The following is a 17,036-nucleotide window of genomic DNA, read 5'->3' as shown; positions in this document are numbered from 1 at the left end:
TCGTTCCAGTTTTCTGCACCTCTAGTTCCAGACCTGTTCCCAAGCTGAGAAATCCAAATTCAGCCTGAAGCCAGTATGAAGGCTGAAGGATAAACCCCTGTCTCCAAATCCAACTCTGCAGCTACCCCTCGACAGAGACACAGTGGTGAGCCTTTGCAGGCGGCACGCTGTGGGAGCTTGTCTAAACAAGAACTCTGAGCTACACCTGGGAGTCTGACCCACCACACTCAATCCCCAATGCCTGCTCTGTAGCTGGTGTGAGGGAGAGACCTACCTTTAAGATAAGCCTTCATTTCTCCACACCCCACCTCAAGCCTGACCTATAGCAGGACCAAAATAAATGGTGGTTCCATTTAAGAAAATACTAATTCCAGTTAGACAATCATCTCCATTAACAGGCAGTGTTGACTTGCTTTCTGGAAACTCCCCGGCTGCCACATGTGTAGACATCACTGTGGACCTCCTGCACCATGTTCAGCCAGTGGAAAAGGAACGCTTTCTAGGAAAAGATGTGCCCCAGTGGGTTCAGGAGCACTCCCCTTTGTACAGGGGAGCTGGCCAGACAGCATATGTCCACACTGCAGAAACTGCTAGTGTTTCAACACAAAACACCCAGGTGAACTCCTAAGGGACTCTTGCAACACAGTGCCCTGGGGCTGCAGACACCACAATCAAGGCCTGGGATGAGGGAAGGCAGCACTGTGAGCAGTCCTACCTATGTCCTACAAGGCATGATAGCAGTATCTTCTTTAAACTTATTAACTAACCTTTGAATTTGAAAGGTTCTTTTTTAAAATAGTAAAAAGTAGAAGATACAAGTTTGGATATCACAGAAAACTTCAAGCAAATAGAATACTGCTAGAGCATCTGTAATTCGAAACTAAATTCTTAGGGTTCTTTTCATAGTCGTTACAAATGCACATTTCAAATAGGTCTTGAGAACCAATGGTGTAGTCAAAGTGATTTTTCCATAATTCAAATATATCAGATTCCTTTCCTCTATTACAGTAAAATTCTATTCTGAAGGTTTCTGAGAGGACAGTCTTAAAGACAGTATTTATAAGGACACACATTTCTCTCTTTCCCTCCTTCTTGTTAACCTCTCCAGAAAAGCTATTTGCAACTTGGAGTCCTGTGAGTCAAAAAAGAAGTCAATAAAAGTGACTTCAGTAAAATGACATTTGCTTCAATCACCTCAGGTTTGAGCTCTGCTTAACTGTTATTTTACCTAATTTAAACATTTTTTTAATCCTTGAGTAATTTCTCCAGTGTAGTGTTAAGGAAAGGGTAACTGTGTACTAAGGTTCTCTACCAAGGAATTAATAAAGGAATCAAGCACTCAGCTCTCAATAAGACGAGACTACCCACATTTCTAGTGGGAATATTTCACAGCACAAGCATGTTTCCTTTGGAGAGTTTAACTCACAAAAATTATTAAAAATTGAGATCAAACACTGGTGCACAGCCTCAAAGGAAATCATACTAGACTGGAAAGATTGTTATCAAATAAAAACCTGAAAAATAAAGTTTTTATAGCAAAAGCGTTTTCCTCCACCAAAAAAAAAAAAAAAATCCTATTGTCTATGTACATTTCTAGATATTTAATGAAAGCATAAAAATGATCACTTTGATATGAACAAGTTGATGCAGATTTCACAGAGCAGAACCTTAACAGACTTTGTACCTTTCCTAAGTGCTGCAAGCCCCTCAGTCAGACTCATAGCCAACAAATGCCTGCCGAGAGGCAATAGCAACCCAGTCCTGGAAAGTACTGACTTGGGAAGGAAGAAGAGAAAAGCACAGGAGGAGACGAAGCACCAGAAAGTCAAAGTCATAGTGTGTATTCTCCAGTTCCCTTAGGGGTTAATGAGATCTCTCCCTTGCAATACCTAGGATATTATTATTGTGACTCAGATCAAGTTAATAAAACCCAGCCTACAGACCAGAGAAACAGGGTCTGATGGAATTCTTCCCAGATACAATATCTTAAGTATATATGTACCTGTGTAATTTATAGCAATTACTTAAGAAAAATAGAATGGAGAAGACTAATGTATTACTATTGTTTTTTCATTTTATGCTTTTAAGACATTCTCCTTGTAATTTATATACTTTCCAAAATCAAATATTATATTTACAAAAAAAAATAGAGACCACTAAGTCATTAAACAGAAATTCACTTTTTTTTCTTTCCTTTTATCCTCTTTCTTCCTTTTCCTTATTTATTTTGTTAATTTTTAATTTATTTTTAATTTATTTTATTTTTATTATTTTTGAATTTGAGACAAGTCCTACTCTTTCACCCACGCTGGTCTCTCATACTGGGACTTGCTACATTCCTCCTACCTCTGTCTCTTGAGCCATATCATTCAGCTTTAGAATTTTATTTCCATCCTTACTGTGGTAAGTAAAACGCTACTGTTCAGCCAAAGAAAGAATGTTATCCTTTTTTTATTTTTAACTTGGGTGTTTCCAAAGTCTAAACAACTATTTTTCCTAGGAAAATAAGTGAGAAATATTTACCCTAAATAAAATATAAAAATTTACCTTCCTCTACGGAAAAAGAAAATCCTAGAAGAGTAATGTATTATATTAAATGGGATAATTCTAGATATGCACATCTCAACCTCAAAATCATTTCACTTCCTCTATATCCCTGGATTCAATTTTTTTTCAAATTTAAAATAATTTCTGAGCCCCAAACTGAACTATCCTAGCATTCCCTTCCAACCCCAGGCTACAGTTTCCTCAGAGTTCTAGTATCACAAGATGGAGACAAAATAGCCAAAAGATAAGTCCGGCACTCCCTTGGAGGGGAGAAATGTTTCCTGTGGGCTAGCTGATCCTAGGTGAGGTCTGCAGGGCATTCCAGCAGGGCCCAGGAAGAGCAGCTATTTAACCCCAGCTCCAAGGCTGCCAGATGGGGATGAAGATGATGCCAGGAATGTGCATATACCAGCACCCATGGACATAAATTCATTTCTCTAATGTGTTGACAGAAAGTAGGATAGACAAACAGATCTGCTTTCAAGAGCATGCCTGTTTATTACACATCTGGGACTGCCTGGGAGGAAGGCAGCTTCCCTGAGTCCAGTCCCAGTATCAGAGGAGCAGAGAGCTACAACTCAGAGGCCTTCCTGGGTGTAAAGGAACTGTCTCCCTCAACCTTGCTTTCAGGCTATACATCAATCTTCGACATAATTATGTTTGACAGAATATAAGCTCGTGGCAGTTAACTTGTTTACAATAAATGCTTAGTTTGGGTACATTGACTGTATTTCAGCTTTACAAATATCAAACAGGAACCTACAACAGTCCCATTATGGAGCTGAGAATTATTCTGCTATAAATCTTTTTATTAGGGGGCCAAGGGAGTTGTTCTGCAGCCTGTTTTCCACTAGCCGCTTGAACAGTGTGAAAAATGTATGTTTACACCCTGACCCTGTGCTAACTGGGATTCTATACATTGTACAGGATCCTGTTCACAGTCACTTGTGAACATGCAAGTCAAGTCTAGTGTCGACAATGTGACAGAAAACACACATGAAACAAAATGGTTGTTACTAAAGTCATAGCATTTCCTGAGGCTCTTTCTCTCCTGGAACTCTCTTGGGAACTAATGATTATTTGCATCGGCATGGATGGACTTACGGTGGTAAGCTCCAGTTTGGGGGGTTATAAGTCATAAAAATGTGCTTAAGGCATAAACTTGCCTTATGAACTAGCCTGTAAATTGAGTTAGTTTTGCTGAACATTACCTAGGGATTCATTTAAGAAGAAAAAAATATATGGGGATCACCTTATTTACCCTTGTAAAGAGACTTTACCTGAGTCTTAAATGTGTAATGACTTCCTATTCAAAGAACAATTTACTCCTCTTACATTCTTTCAACAAAGGGCTGTAGATCTTCTGACACCATATTTTCCAAGTCTAAGTGTCAGAAACTACTTTTCAGTCTGACAGTGAAGCCAGCCTTCTAAAGTACCTGGGTTAGCCCCACTTTGCCGAGAGTTCCCCTGGCATAGACAGACCACACCATCATGAATGACACTCTGAACACATTCAGGCATTCATGAGACGACAATCTATCATGGCAGGGCTGACTTGCGTACTTACTATGTAATTTGTATAAAATCCAACTGTAACATAGAATATTAAAATATAAAAAGTTCTGGGCATGGTGGTGCGCGCTTTTAATCTCAGCACTCAGTAGGCAGAGGTAGGAGGATCACTGTGAGTTAGAGGCCACCCTGAGACTATATAGTGAATTCCAGGTCAGCCTCGGCTAGAGTGAAAACCTACCTCGAAATATATATATATATATATATATATATATATATATGGAGAGAGAGAAGGGGGGTGGGAGGGGGAGAGAGGGAGGGAGAGAGAGAGAGAGAGAGAGAGAGAGAGAGACGATCTGCCAGGCATGGTGGCACACACCTTTAGTCCCAGCACTCAGGAGGCATAAGTAGGAGGATCACTGTGAGTTTGAGGCCAGTTTGAGACTATATAGTGAATTCTAGGTCAGCCTGAGCTAGAACAAGACCCTACCCCCCCAAAAAAATAATAGTAAGAAGATCATATACATATATACATATATGATCATCTGAAGAAGTTAGTACAAGTATATTTTCCAAGCTAATATTACAAAATTCAGTCTCTGCATAGAGATTTATATTTCTTTCTTTATAGAGTTATTATTGCATATACTATAAGGAACGTTTTTTATAACTTAACTTAAGGAACGTAAGAACATATGTAATGGATTTATAAGATTCAAGGGTCATCAAAAATGATTTTATAAAAAACTGAAGAGAAGGAGAGATAATATTTTTGTAACATTTTCACCATCTCAGATCTCGTTTTCTTTCTTTTTGTTGGTGGGGGGGGGGGGGTCCGATGTAGAGTCTCACTCTAGCTCAGGCTGAGCTGGAATTCACTCTGTCTCAGGGTGGCCTCAAACTCACAGCAATCCTCCTACCTCTGCCTCCCGAGTGCTGAGATTAAAGGCATGTGCCACCATGCCGGGCTCGGGCTCTTTTTTTTTTTTTTTTTCCTATCAAAAGCACTAGGTTTGCAATATAAACTAATGGAAAATTGTTTAATTCATCTAAATTAGCCATTCCTTTTTTTAAAAGTAAAGATGCACTCCTAAAATGTTGAATATTTAATTGACTGCTCATGAGAGAAGGGACATGGAGAAGAAGGTGATTGTATTAAAAGAAAAAAACACTTTTTTTATTGTACAACAAAAATCCCCTTTGAGGCAAAAAGACACTATGCCAAGTTCCACCCAGAATTAACATTTAGGTTTATACTGTAAAGTCCAGAGAAAACAGAACCACTAATAGACCTTTAAATCTGTTTGCATTCACCAACACCGTTAGGTTATGTAAATGTTCAAACTGAAAAACTCTTTACTGACAAAAGTATTTTAATGAAGGTGCTATTAACTAAAGTCCCTGGACTGAGTAAAAATTTTAAAAAGCTTTTTTGGATTGTTCCATATAAAATTCTCCTTTGAGGAGGAGGATGTTATGCTGGGACAGACCTGGGCTTCCACCAGGAGGACATACTGCCTATTTTATTCAAATTTCCTTTTGCTGCCCTCTGAAAGGCTAAATAATGGGTTTAAGAAAGCTTAGCAACAGATTAAAGAAACAGTCCCCTCTAAGTTTGTCAACTGAGTCCAAGCTCTGGCTGCAACTATGCTGGTGGTCACTGGTACTTGGAGTTTTGGTACCCCTCAACGAGCACGTGACTGGCCCAACTCAACTGTCATCACCATGCTTTCAAAAACGCTAAGTTTCCAAGTAACAAACGCAGTCCTCGATATAGAAACTAGACACTGATCTTGGCTACTGCCTGTGGTTTCCTCAGAGTTGCTGGGGGATGGAAGTTGAAGGCCCCGCAATGCTAAGGATTCTGGATGGGATAATTCACACAACTGCAGATGGGAACCGGATCCTCTCTACTAAAGTGACAGCCCAAAGCACCTGAATACAGATGGGGTAACATGCAGACATGCAACCTCAGATTCCCTACAAACCCACACATGCTGAGATATAGGAACGCTAGTTATTCTGCCTCAATATTCTCTTCAGTCTCCTGAAGACATTGGGAAGAGGAAGAAAAGCAAGCCAGGGACCTCACTTAGCCCTTTCCCAGCAAGGATCTGTTGCAGAAGGAATGGTCATAAATGTTGACTTCCGTGTTTTTAAAAGGGGTAAGGGCTATTTATACCTCAGGCAGCAGTTAAGAAGATGTAGTACCCCTGATCACATGGCACAGGGAGACACCTCAGTGAGCATTGTTAGTGCCTTGCCACCACTTCCAAGGTCTGGTTTGCAAACTTCCCAGGGAAGAATGGAGCTGATGTAGATTTTAGCTAATAAACATGACAAAGTGAGAAAAAGCACTGGGATTATTCTGCATCTTCTAAGACTAAAATTCTGTGCACTGTGTGACAGGTCCACCTCATTTTTCTTAATGATGTTTTTATTATTCTTTCACTCAATTAAAGCAGAAATGGATATTGCATCTTCTGACTGTATAATTGTTATTGTAATCTGTTTTCGATCACTGCTTGGAAATGGGTCCAGAACAACATAAACTCTCCACTGCCTGTGAGACAAGTCATTTTCTTTTACTACGATGCTTAAAGAGACATTTATCATGCTGCTCTGTGAACATCTTTGGATTATGACAAAAGAAAGTTCTTGTTCTATTAACCAAAAATAATAATGTTTGCAAAACAGAAATCTAAAGAGTTTTGGTATGAATATATTTTTCTAATGAGCCATTAAAAATTTCAACTTTAACTTTCCTTATATATATAAGTACTTGAAACAAATGCAGTAAAATGCTCAGTTCTTATATGGGCATATCAGGGAATATCAAAATATGAGGGCTTGTTTTACTGTATGCATTTGGTAATTTCTCAAGAGTCTTGATGTAATATTAAACCAAATTTGCTCTCTTTACAAAGAACTTTTTCTTGCGAAAAAAGTAATAATTAGTATATGAGTCCTGATAAAATTTTTTCCAGCCAAACATAAAAGAAGTAAAAGATCTTTTTAAAGAAGAAAATAGCAACTACAATAAATGATGAAGTTCACATTCTTTCTGTGATGTCCTGAAAATCACTTTTGTCAGTAAGTTTAGGAAACATTTGCTTTATCTGGAGTCTATTTGTCTCCTATCTGCTCGAGTCTTCCAGGAAAGAAAGACAGACACTGAGTACTATGCAACCATCAGTGGGTACCAAACCTATATTCTGATGTGGAATTCACCTATTTCTATAAACAACAGCTTGCAGTGGTGCCCCTGGATATATTTATCTTTGCTATTATGATAATGTCATAGTTGAATAACTGCCCAAGCAAAGACAGAACTCTATTCCAATAGCAAGACAACTACGTAAGGGAAGAATTCAATTTGTTTTATACAGTAACATTCTTAACTGCACCAGGAACAACTAAATTGAAACAGACTTCCTCAGGGGATTTTATTACACTAATGTATCATAACTATAGTTTACTGATATGCTTGCTGTAGGCTGGCAGGGCTTGCTGATAACTTTATTTCAAGATTTAAGTTGTTAAAATTCCTATCAATTTTTTATATAATTTGCTTTGGTATTTTTGCATTTTAGGCATTTGTCTACCTAGTCACTACAATATAACTATGTTTTTGGTTTTCTTATTTATTGTCTCTCTCTCTATATGTGTGTGTGTGTGTGTGTGTGTGTGTGTGTGTGTCTACATATACATATACATATATATTTTGTTGTTGTTGTTGTTTGTTTGTTTGTTTTTTCCAGGTAGGGTTTCACTCTAGCCCAGGCTGACCCAGAATTCACTATGTAGTCTCAGGGTGATGTCAAACTCATGGCAATCCTCCTACCTCGGCCTCCTAGTGCTGGGATTAAAGACGTGAGCCACCATGTCCAGCCTTTTTTGTTAAGTTTTTAGGTTAGAATACAGTCTAATGGGTATCATTATGCCATCTTCATATATATGTCATTTACTTTATTTCCATTGTAAGTTCTTCTTTCTGAAGTTTTAAAGGCATAAATACCAATTTCAAAAATATATGCCATACATGCTGTAAACCTAGTTGCCAGTTATATATCTAAAGCAAATGTAGGCAAAAGGCACAATTTCTAATGCCTTTTGCTGTTAATTATACTTATGTTGTCACAATTTTTAAATCATTTGCCAATAAACATCAAAATAGTTCTACCAATTGAAAAATTATATAGATTGACTTCTGTGATTTTGCAAACCATTATGGATTTATTTTCAGCTCATTTGTTAATTTTATTTTTATTTATTTGAGGGGGGAGCAGATAGAAAATGAAGGTCCTCCAGTCACTGCAAACAAACTCCAGACACATGTACCATGTTGTGCATATGGCTTACATGGGTCTAGGGAATTGAACCTGGGTCCTTTGGCTATGCAGGCAAGTGCCTAAACCAATAAGCCATAGCTCCAGTCCTACTTGTTTGGCTTTTTTAAGATAGGGTTTCACTTTGGCCCAGGCTTGCCTAGAACTATGTTATGTAGCCCAGACTTAACTTGCAATCCTCCTGCTTCAGCCTCTCAACTACTACATAGCATGTAAGGGTTATCAAGCTGTGTGTATAGAAAAGAAAAAAAATGAATATTTAGTTGACCAGTAACAATAAATAATTTTACTTCAAAAACTGGAAACTAGCACTCTATAGAGGCTACTTTTATATCTATTTTTTTAAACCTGTCCTTGACTGGCTTTTGTTTTAATTCATATCTCAACTCCACTGCGGACATGTACTTTGTCTTTGAAATGCCTATCACATTATTCTTAAGTAGTAGCTTGATGAATCCTTTGTATACAAAGATCCATTTTTAACACATAGGCATTGCCGAAACCTCTCCTGCACTTTAAGTTAAAGGAGCTTCTCAGCTCTCCTTCCTGGCACCTTACATTAATGCTGGAGAGCAGCAGTGATTAGAAGTGAGAAAAGACCTATACAATCAAAATCACTACAGGGAAGTCACTCCTTTCCACATTGCTATAAAGAAAAAAAGAAAACTAAAAGGCAAACTCTCTTAATTTCTTGAGCTAAGCATAAAGGTCTCCTACTTGAAACCATTTTCAGTTACGGCCCCCCCTTTTTCAAAAACTAATGAGTTAAAATGTGTGGGTTCCATCCAACATTTCACTGCTGTTCTTATTCTTGGGGAGTAGGGGAAAAGGGAGCATGCTGCCAAAGCTTCTGAAAAGAGAGTTTGGGCTGCTAATTTTCCGTTCACAAAATCTAAATTCTCCTTATGCATCTCACACAACTCATGAAATAATATGAAACAGTATTATATCACTGCAAATTGAGACACTTTTATCAAAATAAAGAGTGATGATGCCAACATTTCATTTGTCATTTCCCACTTGTCACTTTTCACTGACAAACTGTTACACATACAACTTTTGTCAAATGCTCCATCTTTAAATATGTTCCAAAATGCCATTGTAGCTCAGCATTAGGGTAAGGAAGATAGTAAAAGTCACTATATACTCATTGCATGTTTTTTTTTAAGCTACTTCTTAAATAACATACATAAAGCCAAGCACGGTGCTGCACGCCTTTAATCCCAGCACACAGGAGGCAGAGGTAGGAGGATCACTGTTAAGTGTGAGGCTACCCTGAGACTACATAGTGAATTTCAGGTCATCCTAAGCTAGAGTAAAACCCTACATTGGAAAAAAAAAAAAAAAAGATATATATGGTATCTGTTGGTAATTTGAATGCTATGTACTACTTAGGATAAAGTTTTCTTCTTAAAATAAAGCCACATATATACATATATGTATATGTATATATGTGTGTGTGTGTGTGTATTATTAGTTATATGAAACTTTTCATAATGGTGAGAACTTGTATTAATTTCATCTAAACAAAAACCAAAAATACTCTGAAAAAATAAGAATAACCAAAAAAAGATAATTTGGAATGCATCTAACCCTGTTAATGTAATATATATTTAAAATATGTTCTTATCAACTCTGTCTATACTTAATACTTTAAAAAAAAGAACTTTAAATTATCAAAGAAGAACCATCAAGTCTCACTGCTTACTGTCTTGCCAGTTATACCCAAAAATTACCATAGTCTTTCCTGGAATAAAACTAATGTACTTATTCTTTAAATGGCTCAAATTCATATCCTCAAATATCTAATTAATCATGATTGGTCAGTTTTTCTTCCCCACAGAGATACATGAATTTAAAAAGAAACAAAACAAAACAGGACAGCTAAGATGTACAGACTGATTCTGTTGGTCACTACCCACAGGGAAATGTTAGTGTTGCTTATTATCTGCAGGGGTAAAAAACAGATGCCTAAGGAACAACTCCATAGTTGTAACACTACACACACACACACAAACACACACAAACGCACGTGCACACACACAAACACACATGCAAGTGTGCGCACGCGCACACATACACACCCCCCACTGCGGATGATCTTGAATACATAATGGTCAGTGGGTTTCTGCTGACGGAACATAAGGCTTCCAAAATTACTTGAAACACCAAATTATGCTCAGGACTCTGAGGGGCGGATACCCTATGTTCTGTTTAATGTGTATGTTCCATTGCATATATTTTTTAACCAAGTATGTCTTTATTTTAATAACAGGCCAAGGACTAAAAACACTTTAGAGAAGGGCTATTTTTCTACCTCAGCAAAACTACAGAGGATATGTTGGACTGTTAGATGACCCCAAAACCCAACACTCTATTTAAAAGACCTTAAACTTTTAAATTGAGAAAGAAAATGTAGGTGGGAGAGGGAATGCTTTTCTCTTGAAACACTAAGTCCTTCCTATAAATATTATGGCATCTATACTTACAAATGGAGGTTTTCCATTTTTCAATGTTGACAATTATAGTTCTAAATATTTTATACATTTAAATGTATAAATACCTGTACTTTTTACTATCTGCACACTCCTTTCAAAAAGTAAAGTATGCCTCCACTACTGTTAATATAGTCTCTACGCCTGACCTGAAACCACATTTCTTGGATTCTTCATCTAAAAGGAAATGTCCCAGATGTAGACAATTAAACTAGCTGTTGTTGTAGGCAATGTTCAGCTCTAAATGGGGCCCTGCCTAACAAACTTGATCACATTTGCTTCTCTGCTTGAATACACCACTGTGTACTCCATAATGATTTTCCCCCTTACAAGACAACCATGTTCTTCAAATGGCCTGGGAATGAGAATAGGTATACTTCAGTCAGATTAGTTATCCAATAACTTCAACCAGCAGTTCTTTTAAAAAAATAATTCAACAAATTTTTTTGAAATACTTTTCAAAGCTAAGCATTTTTTTTCCAAGAAGGGCAGGTATCTCCATAAGCTATTTCCAATGTTCAAATACTTTTCCCAAAATGCTAGAACATTTAACACCCCCTTAAAATCATAAAAATTCATAGGAAAAAGAAAAATATCAAAAAGATTTCTGATGTTTAATGCCTCTCATCAGCAAATACACCATCTGCTAGATCCAAGCGCTGTTCATTCAGCTTAAATAAAGCTGTCTAAAGTTCTTCTTTAAGCCAAACATTAAAAAGCGAAAATGCCTGTGTTAACAATGAATGAAGCACAGTAATTTATTGCTATTAGAGCACAACTGGCCAGCCCCTCCCAGTGGTCCAGGGGGAAAAAGAACGCTTGCTCCCTCTGCAAGCTTCCCTGGCACCACTTTCATTTTAGGCTGTAGGCTGCACTGTATGGCTGAAGCATTCCATATAGAAGATTCTGGGTCCTTATGCTAATGGGAGTAAAAAGGATCATCTGATTCTTATTTAGTCATTCTTAATAATCTCTTCTCTTTCTAAATCTTCAAATAGATCTATAAGTTTTAATCAACAATTTCACAAATATAAATTTCCCCACCATTAATCATCCTCTTTCCAAATCCTTATGGAGTGAATTACTAGCTGAGAGGGCCGCCAATTCTAGTAAGTGAATGTTACCCAGCAGGGATATAAAGCTGTCAACACCGTGGTACTCTTGCTTGCTCTAAACTCTTTCCCAGCCTTCATATGTTTTTTAAAGAGATATTAGCCTTTTTTTTTTCCTGAAGACCTTCTATAAAAGCTAACTGTCATATACATCTGAGCACTTACATTTTACTACATACATGCTTTAAAACACACTGCTTAAGTCAGAGCAAAACATCCTGGAAAGTATTGGAAAGACAAAGTAAAACTGATCTAGTCTCTAATAGTCTTCCGCAGCTAACCACATTGTAAACAACGTACAAACTTTAAAGTCCACTATTAAAACACAACCTTAGAGACTAAAGGAATACTCAACTAGTTCACACCAAATACTGAAACAATGTTCCCCGTTTTTATGAATATTCAATTCTCATAAAAAATCCTAACCAGCTCTTACTGCTTACAAAAGCAGAATAGGAACAGAGCTTACTACTGTAGCCAGTAGGGTCAAACCATCTATCTCTTGCTGCTTACCAAAAAGTAGTGAGATTAATTGCTATTTTATTGAGTAAGGAATTAACTTAATGATTTCCTCTATTTTTTTTTTTTTGAGGAGGGGATCTTTTCAGAAAGAATACTAAAGAGCAATATACATGTACTCCCAAATCTATTCTCAAATTATATCTGTCTTTATAATGTTAACAAGCTGTGATATATCTGATAAATAAATGATGCAAAGCTGTAATTATTTTATAGTTATCTATGCTTGTTTTATTATTTTGTAAAGAAAACTTAAACAAAAGGTTGTAGAATAATAGAAATAAACCATTTTGTACTTACCCTATGTGCAAAGAAAAAATGTTTCAACTAGAAAGTACCTCTAACTACAAATGTACGTTAAACATTTTTTTCAAAACTTAGAATGTGCATTTTTAAAAAGGGTTGGCTTTCCTCCAGTCTATATGCATGATTAAAAGTTACAAAGAAATGAAATTATTAACATCTTAATGTACATTTGGAAACTATATAAACTTAAGCCTGCAAAATAATTATTAACATTCAATAAGAAAACATTGTACTGAAAAGTTTTATTTCTAAGTTGTTATATTTTGAAGTTTTCTAAATCTCTTTCCAAACACTCTGTTATGCTATAGAGAATAAAAAGTTTTCTTTAAAAAAGTCTTTAGAAATCTACCACATAAACTATTTTAAGCCCTTTGCTATTGAGTACTATAAATGGCACACATTAAAACAAAATAATGTTATCTTTATTTCCAGTTTGAGAGCCATCTAATAGGACCTTTGATATTACTAAATTAAATTAAGCCTCAAAGGTGGTAGTTAAGGCAGGTTATTGAAACACATCTATCATTCTTTATAAGACAATAATTTCAGTTTGTATCAACTTATACTAAAGTGGTCAAATATGAATTATAATTTCAAAAAATTTAACCACTGCTTTACACTAAAGGTATGCTGAGCAACAGAACAAGGCAGTTTCTTTCACAGTTCAATGTGACATAGAAGATAAATAAAGGCAACCTTGTTTAAGGGAAGCACAATTTCTAACAGTTACATTCAAAATTGTTTAGAGCATTCAGAGAATATTCAGAGAGTGCAGTGAACTGCACTGGGTTTTCAAAAAGACCCTGAAATTATTTTTCTTACCTATGAGGCCCCATTCTGAATATACTGCCTTCAAGGATTTCTGAACATTTTTCAAGGAAACACTATCAACATTTATATCACCTCAAGCTTGGTCCTACCTCATTCTCTATGTATTTTCTTCAGGACATGCATAGATGTGATTATAGGAAAAGTCTGAGGTGATTGCTCCAGTCTCAGAACAGCACAGCAATACAACCCACTGGTGAAAAATGAGTCACAGACCAATCAAGTTTTCTTTTGCTTCATTAATAGTATACTTGCACATCTCTAACTGGGCATACACAGAAAACACACTCTGGAGCTAATTTTTTCCCCCAAAACTTTAAAACTTGGGAGAAGGCTCCTTCTCAGATGAGGTAAGTAACATAAAAATAAAGGCAAACCATCCGAATGTCCATCACACCCCCAACACATACGTACAAAAAGAATAGCATAATAAGAAAGTGCCATTCTATGGCATTCTTGCTTTAACTCTTTAAAAGGGAGTAGACATTGCAAACTAAGTATTTTCTCCAAAATGCAACCTTGTCGCCAAGTTTTGCCAGGATTCTGTACCATTTTATACCGACCAATTACTATAGAGTTGTATTAAGCTACTATTGAAAACATGACCATGGCTTGAGGGACCTGAGAAGTAATACAATTTCAAGGAGCAAGATACCCAAACACACACACACAAATCCGCATGCCATGGAGATCCCTGCATTTATATGCAAAAGAAACTAGGCAATTCGCATGCAAACCAAAAATACTGTGTTTTAAATTTCTTATTGTATATTTTGTAACATTGCTTTTCCCGGTAATTTTAAGGAAAGTATTTTTTATAGGTAGGAAAAACAACAAAAGACTTTCTCTTGAACAGTATTAACTCTTGAATGGGGAAACAGCAGGTAGGTAGCTGGTTACCTTGCTGTTTTACCCGGCTCTCTAATCCCTCACAAAGTTACAAATGTCAGTGTCTAAACTTCTACAACCTCAGCATGAAAGCCTCTAAGAACCTGATAGATTCACAGCGACTCTTCATTTCCCACCTGACACAAGGCAGGACAAACTCCTACTTGAAGCAAGATCCTAGCTACAAAGTAACACCTAACTCTTGCACCTCCTGTTCCGGCCTAAACGCTAATCCCTACCCCACCAAAGCCAGCACACCTAAACTCCATCCCCAGCACGGATACCCCAGGCAAAGCAAAGGAGTTAAAACACTAAAAAGCTCTCTAGGAAAATCTAGAAACAGTTAGCTGGCTGTGACATAAACCTGCCAACACCTCAGCACACAGTGGCAAAGTGCCCAAAAAATGCCACCCTCTGGGTAAACCACTTTCTTGCTTTAACTCGAGACGAAGCTACCCGTTGCAGAGAGGCAACTGTGGCATTATTAGCAACGTGAAATTAACTTCCTGTAATCCTACACCGAAAGAGCACCTAATCAACCTGAACCCTGACACCCCGGCCATTATCAGCCGGCCGCGGGCTGCGCGCGCCTCCCAGCCCCGGGCTGTTACCTCCCACGGCCTTGGCCACGGCGCCGTTGGGCCTCCCGCGGGCTCCCATGGGGCTGCCGTTCTGCTCCAGCCGGGCCACCTTCACCGGGGGAGGCCCCTTGACGTCGGGGCTGCCGCTGCGCCGGTCGGGGCTGTCCCGCAGACACGGGCTCTCGCTCCGCCGCTCCATGCTGCTCCGACTCGGAGACAAAGTTCCCACCGGCAGGTCGCAATAAAACGCGCAGGGACCTAGGGAGGGGGCGGAAGGGAGGGAAGGGGGAGGGAAAAAAAAAGAGGGAAAAACTGCTCACACACGTGATAGACGTACAGGCCAGTGGCGGAGCGCAGCACCTCAGCCACACAAACTTCCTCCCACGCCGCCCGAAGGGCCCAAGCCGGTCGCGACCTTCCCCTGGGAGGCCCCGAAGCGGTCCAGAAGTGGACGTGCTGCGCCTGGGTCCGGCCGCTGTCCCCCCCAGGAGTTAGCCCGCGGTGGCACGGACCTAAGTAGGTGTGCGTGGCGCCTAACAGTGGTCCATTCATTGGGACAGGGCTGGCAGAAATCATTCAGGAGTGTGAAAGCCTCGCCATCGGGGGCTCAGGGTGGCCAAGGGCGAGACCATCGGAGAAGGAGGTCTCTCAGGTCCAGAAGGGGATCAGGGATATAACACTAGTCCATAACCAAGTTAATCTCTAGATAAATGCGTAAGGAATGGTCAGGCAGGCACCCAATGCCGGGCCAATGGACTTCTGGAATCCTTGCTTTTTCATTTTTATGGAGCAAGTGGACGGATACACAACACACACCCCTTTGCATGAAATTAACTCTTAACTTCACGTTAGTCACCACCCAAAACACCAAGAGGTAGGCATCGGGATGTAACCCACCACAGGAGCGGGAGCCACAATGTGATTGTGGAATATCCTCATCTTCATCTGACTCTGGGTGCTTTCAAAAGGCTATTCAGTATAGAACACCCGAGCGAAATACTCTCAAATTCTTAGCTGTCGAAGCAGCCTTCATTGACCCCATTTTGAAATCATTCTACAAAGTTTTTCTCCGGGTCGCTAGGCGGGCAGCGCGCTCCACCTGGAAGCCGCCGGTCTGGGTACGCCAGACTTTGGGGAGAGGGAGGGACCGGGAAGAAGGGGAGACACCTGATGAAAAGGCGCTCGCATTGTCGCTGACACGCGCGAAGAGCAGAAGCCCGGCACAGCACAGAGCGCCGGGAATCCTCGCCGGCGCTGGGGCCGCGGGAGAAGCCGTGTCGCCATGGGTCAAGGAGACAAGGTGGAAGTGGCAGGCAGGGGGGGGGGGAGGATGCGGGAGACCCCGAGGGGGATATGGGTGCTGTGGGCGAGGGTTCCACCGCACCTCCTGGCTTCGCGGTGGGACGCGCGCGAGCCGCCGCGAGGGAACTTGGCGCGCCCTGGGCTTCCCCGAAGTCCCGAGCGCAGCGCGGCGCGGCGTGGCGCAGGAGCCCTCGCCCTGCGTACTTACTGCTCACGGTCTGTCTGAAACTTGGCTGGCTGGGGCTCTGTCCATGGAGCAAAAGTAGAGAATCCAGGGTGGAAAGTTTCTGGTGCTTTGCTTTGCAGTGCGGTCCTAAGTCTTCCTTTCTCTTTCCTCCTTCCCTTTTCCTCTTCCCCAGGCCCTAGCGTTTAAGGTCCTGGGTCAGGGTGTCTTCTTCTGGTGCGGAGATGGTTGTTATGATGATGATGGGGGGTGGGGGGATGAGGGAGGAGGAGAGGGAAAGGACTCCTCCAAAGGGGCACCCGAGCGAGCGGGGGAGGGGACGGCGGAGGAGGGGGGAAGGGGGGAGGCTGAAAGAGCCTTTCACACCTTCGGGAAGGAGACCGGTTCTGGAGAGAAAGGGCTGAGAACTG

The 17,036-nt window shown here is 39.7% G+C and overlaps 1 protein-coding gene across 5 annotated transcripts in view; it reads right to left on the bottom strand.

Annotated features, from left to right (window-relative positions):
• Satb2 (SATB homeobox 2) overlaps positions 1-17,036 on the bottom strand; it is a 206,846-nt gene that overhangs the window by 182,651 nt on the left and 7,159 nt on the right. For 2 of the 5 annotated variants that reach the window (XM_004653597.2, XM_045148526.1), the window contains exon 3: positions 15,171-15,398. In XM_004653597.2, the coding sequence (XP_004653654.1) occupies positions 15,171-15,339 (169 nt within the window). In that variant the 5' untranslated portion in view covers positions 15,340-15,398. Of the gene's footprint in view, positions 1-13,665; positions 13,691-13,763; positions 13,848-15,170; positions 15,399-16,650; positions 17,034-17,036 lie in introns of those variants that run through there. The other 3 variants (XM_004653598.2, XM_045148528.1, XM_045148527.1) reach the window with 3 other exon arrangements.

Source organism: Jaculus jaculus, chromosome 4 (assembly GCF_020740685.1).
Source record: "Jaculus jaculus isolate mJacJac1 chromosome 4, mJacJac1.mat.Y.cur, whole genome shotgun sequence".
Classification (NCBI taxonomy): Eukaryota; Metazoa; Chordata; class Mammalia; order Rodentia; family Dipodidae; genus Jaculus; species Jaculus jaculus.
Note: the sequence above shows the minus strand (reverse complement) of the source record. Positions and strands in the feature narration are given on the sequence as shown.